This window comes from Melanostigma gelatinosum (assembly GCF_949748355.1).
Source record: "Melanostigma gelatinosum genome assembly, chromosome: 3".
Classification (NCBI taxonomy): Eukaryota; Metazoa; Chordata; class Actinopteri; order Perciformes; family Zoarcidae; genus Melanostigma; species Melanostigma gelatinosum.
In genome coordinates, this window is record NC_136636.1 from 15,354,396 (window position 1) to 15,366,961 (window position 12,566).

At 39.8% G+C, this 12,566-nt stretch overlaps 2 protein-coding genes across 3 annotated transcripts; one reads left to right on the plus strand and one right to left on the minus strand.

The window, feature by feature from the left end:
- Positions 1-775: 775 nt before the first annotated feature.
- On the plus strand, positions 776-4,494 carry kbtbd12 (kelch repeat and BTB (POZ) domain containing 12). Its single transcript, XM_079265469.1, has 6 exons — positions 776-893; positions 1,366-2,490; positions 2,571-2,841; positions 3,007-3,157; positions 3,306-3,503; positions 3,584-4,494. The coding sequence occupies exons 2-6, from the start codon at positions 1,418-1,420 to the stop codon at positions 3,751-3,753; spliced, it is 1,863 nt and encodes a 620-aa protein (XP_079121595.1). The 5' UTR covers positions 776-893; positions 1,366-1,417; the 3' UTR covers positions 3,754-4,494.
- Positions 4,495-4,535: 41 nt separating this feature from the next.
- ccdc36 (coiled-coil domain containing 36) lies at positions 4,536-8,754 on the minus strand. 2 transcript variants are annotated; one of them, XM_079265302.1, is made up of 8 exons: positions 7,845-8,754; positions 7,480-7,545; positions 7,055-7,198; positions 6,402-6,533; positions 6,253-6,301; positions 6,079-6,163; positions 5,717-5,832; positions 4,536-5,615 (listed from the first exon to the last, which is right to left on the minus strand). In XM_079265302.1, the coding sequence occupies exons 1-8, from the start codon at positions 7,922-7,924 to the stop codon at positions 4,896-4,898; spliced, it is 1,392 nt and encodes a 463-aa protein (XP_079121428.1). In that variant the 5' UTR covers positions 7,925-8,754; the 3' UTR covers positions 4,536-4,895. The 2 variants fall into 2 exon arrangements, with proteins under 2 accessions (XP_079121428.1, XP_079121427.1); XM_079265301.1 differs by having other exon boundaries at positions 6,402-6,538; positions 7,060-7,198; positions 7,845-8,750.
- Positions 8,755-12,566: the final 3,812 nt, after the last annotated feature.

A 12,566-nucleotide genomic window follows, 5' to 3' on the forward strand; every position in this document is an offset into this window, starting at 1 on the left:
TCATGACAATGACGGCTGACCGGAAGAAGCAAAGGATGTAATTATAGTCTTAAAGTAGAAAAATATTAACTCTGTTGAATTTCAACGGATGTTTGACAGGTACTTCCCCCATGATTCCAGGTCTTTTTTTTCCCCATTCACTTGCAAAAGTAAAGCTAATGACCCATGAAGTGTAACCTTAAGCTCGAATTATATCGGACAAGTGAATCTTTATGACGGCAACTTCTGAACAAAATACTTAAAATATCTAAAAACGAATCTACTAGTCAGTTAATATCCAACACAATGCTGGCAAGCCAGAAAGTAAAATGTATAAATACATATAGTATACAACCTTTATTATTATGATTAGTACAATCATTTTAATAATTCAGATTTTATGATTCAAAGTTAATAGATAAGGTCTGATTCTTGCACCGTGTGGGCATACAGTACACTGGGCCTTTAAGAAAGTGCCATCATGAAATCTGAATCCGAGCGAGGAGCAATGTGTCATTTCAGTCATTCCAGAGCTGCACGCACGTGACCGAGGCAAACTAAGTGGAACAAAGAATTACTTTAATAACACAGTGCAACATAATGCCAATGAGTCAAATGAGGAATGTCAAAATGATTCACAATATTTGTCACTGTCATGGCTTAAAAACAAACACTCTCCTGGTCACTCAAACCCTTCATGACCTACTTGCTGTCCGCCTCAACCGTGTCTATTTTGGGTTCGCAGCTCAGAGGGCCACAACAGTGTAGGGGGTACATATCTTTGTCTCCTGCCAGAGCTCAGACCGTCGCTAACCCCCCTGACTGATACATTAGGCAACATCAACAGCACATGAAAAACATGGATATTTACTTGTCTTTTTAGACCAAAGAGAGCAGAGGAGCTGGAGACTATGGTAAGGCATTTTACAAGTGAATGCTTTATGATGTGAGCAGATGTAGTGCTAACTTATGAGACATGTTATTTGGACAATGGTGAATTTTGGTAGTATTTGTTATATCGAAAGCTAATTAGATATTCAGATTACATAAGTTCATGGAAATATGTTTACAGGTTTGCCATTACTTAAGCCACTAGGATGTGGTATTGTATTACTTAATATGCTTTCATGGAATCTTTGTATTGTTACATTGATTTCTTATGGTTAATCAAGTAATACAATAATTACTTAATTATTTTATCTACATTTTCATTGTCAGAGTACCAAGATGACCAAATGACCATAAATAAAGAGTTGATTTGACGAGCAGTTATAGCATTACAAGTACCGGTATACATTTCACACCAGCATGTGATTATTAAACTGCTGTCTGATATATTGATGGCTGCTATGCATTTGTTTCTGCTTTTTTCCTTTGTTTTTCCAGAGACAACGTCCTGTAACTTTTAAAATATTGTTTCGAAAACAGTTGAGGGAAAATGGATTTCACGGCCAAACATGGGCTGGTGCTGCTCGACCAGCTGGGGAAGATGAGGGAGGGTGAGCATCTGACAGATGTGGTGCTGGTTGCCGAGGGCATCAGCTTTCCATGCCATCGGGTCGTTCTGTCCGCCTTCAGCCCGTACTTCCGTGTAATGTTCACATGCGGGCTGCGTGAGTGCAGCAACAGAGAAATATTCTTGCGTGACACCCCTGCAGACAGCCTGGCCCTCCTCTTGAACTATATGTACTGCTCCGATCTTCCGCTCACTAATGCCAATGTACAAGGCATCTCTATTGCAGCTTTTCTCCTGCAGATGGATGCCGTCTTCACTCGCTGCCAGCTGCACATGACCGAGAACATGGACGCCTCCAACTGCCTTGGTGTGTATTACTTTGCCCGTGACCTCGGTGCGGAGGAACTGGCTGACCATGCTCAGCGCTACCTGCGGCAGCACTTTGACCAAGTCTGCCAAAATGAGGAGGTCCTTGAGCTGGAGGCCCATCAGCTGGGAAAGCTCCTGACTTCCGACGACCTCAATGTTTCACAAGAAGAGACCATCCTGGATGTTGTCCTGCGCTGGGTCAAACACACCACTCTGATGGATGGAGAGGTCCGTAATCTGCACCTTCCAGAGCTCCTGAGGAAAGTCCGTCTGCCACTGATAAATGCTGACTATTTAAGAGAGGCAATGAAGAGGAACACGGCGCTGCTGGCAGATGCTGAATGTCTAGAGATTCTCAATCAAGCCTTGGAGGTCACAGCGATGCATCCTTCAGCTGCACCACGTAAACTAAAGCTGCGTTACGGCATGGAGACCACAGATCTGCTGCTCTGTGTTGGAAACGACAGCGGCGGGATCAGGACAAGATACGGCAACTACACTGAGCGCAGCTTTTGCTATGCCCCATCCACAGGCCGAATCTACTACATCACTTCACCTCGCTATGCAGAGGCTCTGGGGTATGTGTGTGCCGGGGTTGTAACTGAAAGAAATGACATCATAGTGGCAGGAGAGGTAGGCGCACGAAGAATGGCCCGACAGGAGGACATGAATGTGAAGATTTACAGGTCAGATATTAGGTGACACACTTGATAACTCTGTATTTGCACGCACACAGGTGGCACTGATTGTTATCTTGGGTTGCCAGGTACAAAGTAGAGGCCCAAGGAAGCTGGGAGTGCCTGACGTCAGCCGAGTACCGTGATTCATACGCTCTGGGGTCCCTGGGTGACACTCTGTACCTGCTGGGTGGGCAGATGAAGCTGAAGAACCAGTTTCTCATCACCAACTGTGTCGAGCGATGGTCTCTGCAAGGAGGACCCTGGCGCAGTGTAGCACCCCTGCCTATACCGTTAGCCTATCACAGCGTGGTCAGGATGAAAGATCGCCTTTATGTGATGGGTGGTCGAACTCCACAGGTGATGTCAAAACATATTTACACGTGTTAACTTTTTAGAAATGACTGTGAAAGATAAAGATTCAGACTTGAACACATTTGACATAAGCTCGGTGTCTGCGTGCGACTCCTCTCTAACTGCACCTGTTCTGCTCCATCACCCCCTCCCTCCCCTTCAACCATGCAGTCATACCGGATGGATGATGAGCCAGACCGTCTCAGTAACCGCCTCCTGGAGTACGATCCAAACAGAAATAAGTGGACAGAGCTCGGTCCCATGAAGCTCTCAAAGTACCGCTGCAGTGCTGTTGTACACAATGGAGAAATATTCGTGATGGGTGATATTGTTTTGTTGTAATCTTTTAAATCTCTCTTGGAATGCATATATTGTGACATAAATTAAGCTGCATTGATTACTGTAACAATTCTTAGTTACATACGTTTTCAAAGGGATTATTTTTGGTGACAAAACAAACTATTTTGCAGGGGGTATTGGATGTGAGGGTTTGGATCGTGGACAATCACGCCGCTGCCTCGATGCTGTAGAGATCTACAACCCAGATGGAAATTATTGGAGGGATGGACCGCCTCTCCCATCTCCACAACTCTCACTGCGCACCAACGCCTCAAACGCAGGAGTGGTGGGAGGCAAGATCTACGTGTGTGGATACTACAAAGGAGCAGGTAATGAAAGAACAGACATATCTAATCATATTCAATGAATGAAGACTACATTACCCATTCTGTTTCTTAACAACCTTTAGATCGTCATCATGACATAACGAAAGATATTTTGGAGCTGGACCCATGGGAGAACCGGTGGACTGTGGTGGCTCGGCAAGCTCTGATGCACAACAACTATGACGTCTGTTTAGTGGCAAATCTCAACCCAAGGGGACTCATGTCCCCACCGGCAGACTTGGTTAAACAGTGACACCCCTGTCAGAGCAAGTCAAAGTCTGTGTAGGAGAATTAGCGAAGGAAAATAATTATTAATTATTAAAGCACTTATTGCTGGGCCAAAGGCATTGTTTTTTTTTCAAGCAGAAAGTTTTACTCCCCAACATGAAAGAGGATCTGCGGTCAGTGATTTGCACGTTGTTATGAGAGATTCTCTTGTCAATGAGAACAGAAAAACTTGTAAATAAAGTGTTTGTTATTTTAAATCTTAAGCATCTGCAGAGATTGATCACCGGAATCCTGCAGCTGTTTGGCACATTATTATCAGCAACACCAGGACATTATTCCTTGTGAAATTAACCAGACATACATTTTTGTTATAATTAGAGCTTCAACGATAAGTCTGTTGACAAAATGAATCGGAATAATTGTGTGTCATATTTCAAGCAAAAACACTGAACGTCTGAGTCCAGCTTCTCAAACGAAAGAAACTGAAGACATGGCTTCTCAGAAAATGTGAATAAATTTGACAATTTAACATTTCATAGTAAATTAACAAAACTAATTGTTTGCACTTTAAATGATAATGTAGCTCCAATTATAAGTATGGACTTTGATACAAATTATACCAAGATGAAAAGTATTTGATCCATCTACTGCAGTGTAAATACGATTTGTAATAAATTAAATTGACAGAATACCAAATTGAATATTTCTTGTATCAATCAATTGTTCTTTTTGTGGAATGCTTGCTAAAGCATAATAAAATGTTTTCCTGCACCTTAACATTTATGGAGCATGAGTGTTTATTTGAAACAGACAATTCTTTGTTTATTTTGTCACATCAACAGTATAAGTACAGAATAAATAAATATAAATAAATAAGCAGACAGTTTAGTAAACAATATGTATTTTAGTCAGCTGGATGACTTTAAATATGTTATTTTATGTGTGTGAGTCTGTGCTAAAGGTACTTATCATGAGTACCTTTTAGACCCCTCCAACATAAGTATAAGACAATATTTATCAATGTTTTCATTCTTCAAGAAACAGAATATCTCTACAACTATTATAACAGAAGTCATAAGTAATGACAAATAACACAATGAACCTTTCTGACTTTTACTCCAAACATAGGAGCACAGATGAGTCACTCTTGAATCCTTCACTCATCCGCTAAAAGGCTGAATAACAGTCCTTGTCAAACAACTGCCAGAGGCTTTCATGTTTCACTGGGGTCCCTCTCTCGGACTCCGATGAGAGAGTCTCTAAAATGGATTCGATTCCTGCGAGGCACACGGAGCTGTTGCTGTCCTGAGACCAGCAGCTGAGAGGGGTGATGAAACATCCTTCAGCTGTGGATCTTTTAGGACAGTCTGGGTTGAGACTCTGCTGGCTGGTTAACATGTTCAGATCCCGACGCTCACAGAGAGATGCTGAAGCATTTTGTTGTTTGTCACAGTTCATGAGAGGGTCACGGTTTTCCTTCGTCACAGTGCACTTACTCCTTTGTGAGAGCACCAACGGTCTCTTTTTGCGCTTTTTGTGGCCTCTCGGAGTGAATTTCTTCTTTATGACGTCGCTGGGATGCTGAGGGGGAACTTCGGCCTTCGTGTGTTCAGTGTTGTGCGACTTGCGTCTAAGCTGCATGCCTTCCAGCTTGTCGTTTTGCAGGATGGTGGAGAGCGGCTGCTCCAGCTCTGGTGACGTCTGGCTGGCATTGTCCGTCACTCTCTTGGGGCTGGCTTTGGCTGAGTGCTCTGAGACGAAGGTGCTGAGCAGCTTCAGAGCCTCTTCCAGCATGTTCCGTTCTCTCTCCTGCTCCTCTCTCAGACTCTCCACAGTACTCTTTAAGCTTTGCAGATTTGAACCCAGTTCTGCTGTGGTGTCCCCACACTAAATGGTAAAAAATAAGTTTTATCGACAACATTTATTCACCACCAAAATCTACTTTGAGCCAACTGAAACTTCAGCAATCTTGTCCAAATGCTACAAACCTTTTGCGCAGTCTCCCCCAATTCAGTTAACATCTCTTTCTGAGAGTTCACTTTAGCCAGTAAAGTCTCAAACTGCAGAGAAATGTCACTCTGGAGACTGCTGAAACTATTTTGTACTGGGATGAATGAACAAAAAGACAGAAATCTGCTCAATACAATTTAAAAAAAGTATGGAACAGTATATATATAATGTCCAAATGAGATGAAATGATGGGTGACCAATGTTTAATTATTGTGCCAAGAGCACCATCTACTGGCAATAATACATGTTTGCGCTTGGCCTTTCTTTACAGAATGCAGAGAGCAACTGGAAGTTCAACCATTCCAACAAAAAATACATTTAAAAAAATTAGGAAACTTACATGTTGATGCAAAGTTGTCAAATTTGTGAAGGACCGTTTGACACACAGCAGTGTTTCTCTCTGTGCCAGTGACCAGTTGTTGGATCTGAAAAAAATGGCAGTGTTTCTTTTAATCTACAAAAAAGGAACCGCAAAATCGAAAAGGCAACAGAATGGATGCTTATCATCACTTACATTGTTGAGTGTTTCTCGAAAATGAGTACTTTCTTTGGCTAAAATATCACTGTTAAAGCAAAGGACAGATATTAAAATGTCAGAAGTGATTAGTCCGACTTCTTTTATAATCGTGTAAATTCACAGTGAGTAGCATGTTTAAGTCACACCCATCCGTTTTCTCTTTTGCCCTTTTCTTCGCCTCTTCAAATGTATCCAGTATTCCAGAAGTTTTGCTCTTGTCCTTTAAGTCTCCAAACAGGAACGGTTTAGTGTGATAACTGCTCAAAAACTTTGGGTCACTTCCCTAAATTAAACAAAGTAAAATGAAGTTAAGAGCTGTAGACACAAGACATAACTAATGTTCACATAATCTGAGAGATGATTAATAAAACTATGCACTCGTGGTCCTATACAGTGGGTCAATCTTTTCATATGATGGCATGTGTTAAGTGGACTAAAGAGTTTCACAATAATGTGGAATGCACTATACATTTGCTTGTTACTAACAAGCAATATAACAATCTCTGATACTATATAAATGTCTATTGTTTCCACGTATATACTTCCATACTGCACACACAAATTCTCTTTTATTAAAAAGTATATTCATATTTTTATGCATAAAGTTACTAAATTGAAAAGCACAAAAAGGTAAACATCTTGTTTACTTTTCTCTCAGTACAACACATCTGTAAATATACCATCAGCTTCGACCCATTACTGCACCTGGCATAAATATTACACCAGGTATAAGTCTTGGGACTACAGATGAAAAATACTCACACATATTACTGCCACTTGTAGAATTGAGTTGATAAACCTCACCTCTTGTGAACTTTGTTGGGAGGTCCTGGATGACAAACTCATATCTTGAGACAGGCCTTGAGAGTTTTCAGGCCAAAACTGAGACCCAAAGAACAACTGAGAGTCTGTGAAACTGGAGTAGCCGCTGGTAGCCCCATTTCTGTGGATTGTTTTATCCCCACAAGGTTTGAGGAGGAAAGAAAAACACAAAAACAACAATTTCTTTGTGCAGCAAAACAGAGAAAGTGTTTGTATAAATCAGGTAAAAACACACTGTGTGTTTTACGTAAAGTATTGCTCTACAAATGTAGGGCTTGATTACAGTGTTTTTCTGAATCAAACTATGATTCACAGCTTCATATAACATTGTTCACAGATAAGTGACCTAAACAGCTAATAGGAGTCATAGTTAAGTAGCACACTCAAGGTTAACTTAACTACCTGTTTCCAGTTGGGATGCTCAGGATCTCCTCTATGTTCCTCGTATGATTCATTGCGTTTGAGTACCTGTAAAGACAACAAGTTAGTAGTAATTGTAGCTGGCTATGTCTTCGGGCATAATTCAATGTGCGAGCTAGCGTTTGTTAGCATTGACGCTAATCTAGAAAATGCTTCACTAGCTGACGTTAACGTTAGCGAACTTTAAATACAATGGAGTCGATATAAATTTAGAAAATCTGGTCACAAAATCAACTTTGCTATTCATCTTAAATCTCGTTGTGTGCAGTGGTTGTCGTGGATTAAATACAAATACTTTAAGGATTAAATACGCTATACACACTAAACTATATTTTTAATTGACTCACATTCCGCAGAGACCGTGTCGATGACGAGTGGGAGATTGACAACGGAGAGTAACCTCGCGAGGATTTAAATCTCCTGCCATGTGACCTTCTCCTTCAACAGCGAGGCTACATTCAGGGTCCCTCGGAAAAATTAGTTTATTAGTTAGTTAGCAACTGTATTGTAGAAAAGTGTCCTTTGGTTTACCACATACTGGTAGAAACAATTCATGATATAAGAAAATGATGAAGTTAGGGCTGGGCGATATGGCCTAAAAAAAAAATCTCCGATTTTTTTACAAAAAATCCGATTCACGATTTAAATCGATTTTTTTCCCCCAAAATTTTTTGCAGATGACAGAAGCTGTTGAAAACAATTTTTTCTTTTATTTTGTGATGATTTTCCCAAGTAGGTTGATAAAAATAAAGTGCAAACAAAACCTGAACATTGTAGAAAGGTGCCTGTAGTATACAAAAAGTATTTGGTCACTCTTTTGTTTGCCTGAATCATTTAAATATAAAATTAAATTAAACATAACATTAAATGGCATTAAATAGTAGCCTTCCATTGTAAACAACTGTGCAAATGTAACTTTTTACAGTAAGCTTTTCTAACTGAATACACTGATACAAACACAGCATGAAATAAAATGTATATGACCCTTTAACATTCACATTTTCAAAAGTGCAACATCTGATCTAACATCAACATAACATATTTTGCACAGTAAATAAGTGCATGTAAACAAAATCAAGTGCATTCACAACATAACCAACAGTATTAAACAGTAGTGCATGTTTTTTCTAAATATTTTTTGCCAGGAAGACAAGCCTGTCTACTACCTCTGGCTTCAGGCATGCACGGTGGCATGTAACAATGCCCCCCCCCACACACTGAAAAGCCTCTCAGAGGGGGCACTTGTAGCTGGCACAGAGAGGTATTTCTTTGCTAAAGTACTTAGCCTTGGAAAGTTAAGTTGGTGACGCTTCCACCAGTCAAGTGGATCGGTGTCTGGGTCAACCTGCTGGACCACAGGTCAGTTGTTGCGGAGTAGAATGACATCCCCTCCAGCTCCGCAGAGATCCTTTGGCGTGTACTATTGTACAGCCGAGGCAAGGCAACGTCAGAAAAATGTTTACGGCTTGGTAGCACGTACCTGGGGTCCAAAGCTTTGAGACGGTGAATAAACCCCGGCTTTTCCACGGTGTATATGGGCACCATATATTTTGCGATATACATCGCGACTGCATCCGTGATGGCTTTCCACCGGGCACTCTTCTTCTCATGCGGAGTACAGTTGGTGAATGTCTCCAAAATGCTGGGTTGTTTTTGTGAGGTGGCGGCGGCAGCAGTGAAGCTGCTGGCCGCCATTGTTTTAGTTTGTAAACAATGCGCGCGCACTCTACTACGGGAAAAAGGGGTGGGGGCGATTTTCTCGATTTTCAATAAAACACATCGCCTTAAAGCACACATTCGAATTAATCGATTAAATCGATTTATCGCCCAGCCCTAGATGAAGTGGTACATTATTGTCGCTAATTCAACAAATAAATGTTTACTATCAATGCTCGATAGTTCATCTGATAATCCAGAGGGCCCCATAGACTGAGGGCCCCCAAAAGCGCTAAATACTGTCTTTAACTGGATGTGTATTGTATACAGTTTCATCCCGTCTTCAGTTGGACATTAACAAAGCCAGAGACCTACACTGACTCTTACACTTACACCCCCAGGACATTTTCTTCTTAAACACCCTTGCATTCCTTTCCCAATTAATATACACTTGACACTTTAATAATATACTTGTTTTAAGATACTCTTATTTATTTGTTTAGTTACTATAGTTTTATATTTTATTGTAAATTTCAATATGTTTCTATTTTTAAATCATGTCTTGTATTTTGCACTGTGTTGATTGTTTAATGTTATGCACCATCCACCCAGACAAATTCTTTGTATGTGCAACATACTTTGGCAATTAAACAGTTCTGACTCTGATTGGATATCAACTAAGCCAGGCCCTATAGTTTAATTAAATTATAATTAATTAAACTTATAGTATCATAGTAATGCTGCGTGTAATTTGATCTAATGGGAGCTTAACAAAAGGGTACATATACAATGCACATATGGACTAGGTGTGGTGTCAGTAGGGGCCCAATAGTTTAAAAACAGTGTTTGCGGGGCCCTGTAACAGGTTAATCTGGCCAATACAATGATTTATTGGCTGCATTTCATTTAGGTGCAGTGACACTAACCCAACAAGCATGCAGGCTAACTGGCAATGTAATGGAGCCATAATTATTGTTATTAATTGCACCTGTGCCTTTTCTTGCCAAGACGTGTTGAATGGTTTTAATGTTGTATTATGTATCATATAATAGGCTTCCCAAAGAGTACATTGTGAGTAAAAATGATCTGAATGGAAGTATTAGCCAGAACCTCTTCAGCATATTTAGCCAAATCAACAACAAAAAAGACAATTCATTAAAAAATATTGTAATTCACAGTTATCCTTTAATTTCAATGATATTCAAATTCAATCAAGTTGCCGTGACATCAATTTCAGAAACATGCATTCAATTCATTTCACAACATTGTATTAAAAAATATTTTGTGAACGGGATTGAGAAAGTTTTATTGTAAATCGATTTTGTCCTCAGTGGGCCTTTTTTGACACACCAGATGTAACTATTATTGTTTATCTTTTTATAACGGGTTCCAGTATTACCGCAAATTAATGGAATGACTGTGGTGATCCTTTCATGAGTTGCTATTTTTAACTAATAACGATGATATTATATGATGTTATTAATATTATTGTTATTATATTCATTATTATCAGCAGTAGTAGCAGTAATAGTATATTTTTATAAATATTGTATTTGTATTCATTTATTTCATGTATACTATGCAGACATAGTCCTACGATAATGAAGCATGAACACTGTCACACGGTTTTATTTTGAAAATTGCACCCGGAAGTGTCCGTGCTAAATGAATTGAAATCAGGTAGCTATGAGCTACGCACTGTATGAATATCGGTGGTTGAACTACGGAGGCGTGTGGAGGACAAATCTGCCAAAACTACAGGTGACTTTCTGAAAATACCTCTGCAGCGGACCTGACGTCGCTTAAACCACACCTAGGAGTCTGGTCTGCCCAAAGCCTGGTGCCTGGCTGGTGAGTTAACTTTTTGTTATGAGTCTGTCATTGTAAACATACCCAATACTGTTGAACAGATTTAAATGGATTAGCAAATCTGCCTCTATAACGCTGACACAAACACGATTTAACTTCACCCCAGTGACAGGTGCTAGCGAGCTAAACACCTTGGTTGTATCCTGCATTACTCGACTGACGTTAGCACGTTTTTCATGCCATTTTCCGAGGCATGTTGCTGAATGTTAACGCTTTTAAGTAACAATTCTTAAGGATTTGGTTGATTTCTACTTGAGTGAAAACAATGGATTGTGCTCAGAGTTCACAGGGAGATCCTCCTTGTAGCACTGGCTCCGCAATGGCAAGCCTGTAGCGAGCGTCAGGCAGGTGTCAGGACAGCGGCGAGCAGGAGGACCTCGTTCGGCACCCGTCGAGCGGGCGGGGCCATACTTCCTGAGAGCCGCAATTTGTTGGCACGACAGTTCAACTGCCGTATACCGGTTTTTACACTAAAGTGTTTACATTTCTCATCCGATTCCAATGAAACCACGAACCTCTGTGGAGCACAGAGTTTCAACATGAACCTGATCGATAGATAGCTTATAAAATACAAATAATAATGAAAAAATAATAGAAACGATACAAGACTAATTTGAAATTGATATATATTATTTGAGATAATATATTGCCTAATTGCACAATACTGTATACATACCATTATATATTGTATTTATCAGCCTATATATTCTATTATTATTATTATTATTATTATTATTATTATTATTCAATTGTATTATATTATACTGTTATTTATATACTATTTATCTATTATCTATCTAAGACTAAATTTACATCTACTACTACATTTCACTTCATAATATATTACACGACTAGTTTGTATTTATTTGTTTATTTTTTTTAAATGTTACCAAATGTTATACAACCACTATTTTACTTTACTTTGAGGAGACTGCACGGTTAGTCGAAGCACAACACTGGAATTATTTTACACCACGCAAACCTGAACAAGCCCTCTACTCTTGAGCAGAGCAGCGATTACAACCGCACAACTCTAGACATTCAAATTAACTGGGAAAAAAACGTTCCCTCTACAAATAGATCTAAAACCCTTGAATATAAACATGCCCATTGAAATCGGCTCCGAAATGTAACACAATGGTCAGAAGCAGTCAATCTATGTAGCTGGCCTAAATATATAGGTGTCAGTATAGTGCCACGAGCTGTCATATAAGTGCCACTGGTTGCATCACAGATCCACATCAAACAAGTATTCCGCTTAACCTCTCCTCAGCCAGAATATGTGAAATGTCTTGTGATAATGTATTTCTCCTTCAATGTGCCTCGTCAAAGTCGTTGATGTGTATCTAATTCAGGTCTGTTTGCTCTTTAAGGGTTGAATATGGCTCTGTCATTCCTTTTGGTCTTTGCTGCAACTGTGATTCTGATCAGACCCGAGACACCTGTAACTAAGGTAGAAGATGGATGTCACTGAGCCAATGTGTGCTTTGTCTGGGCTATGCTTATTTGTTAATCAGTGAATGATGTTCTGTCTGTAGGCTTTA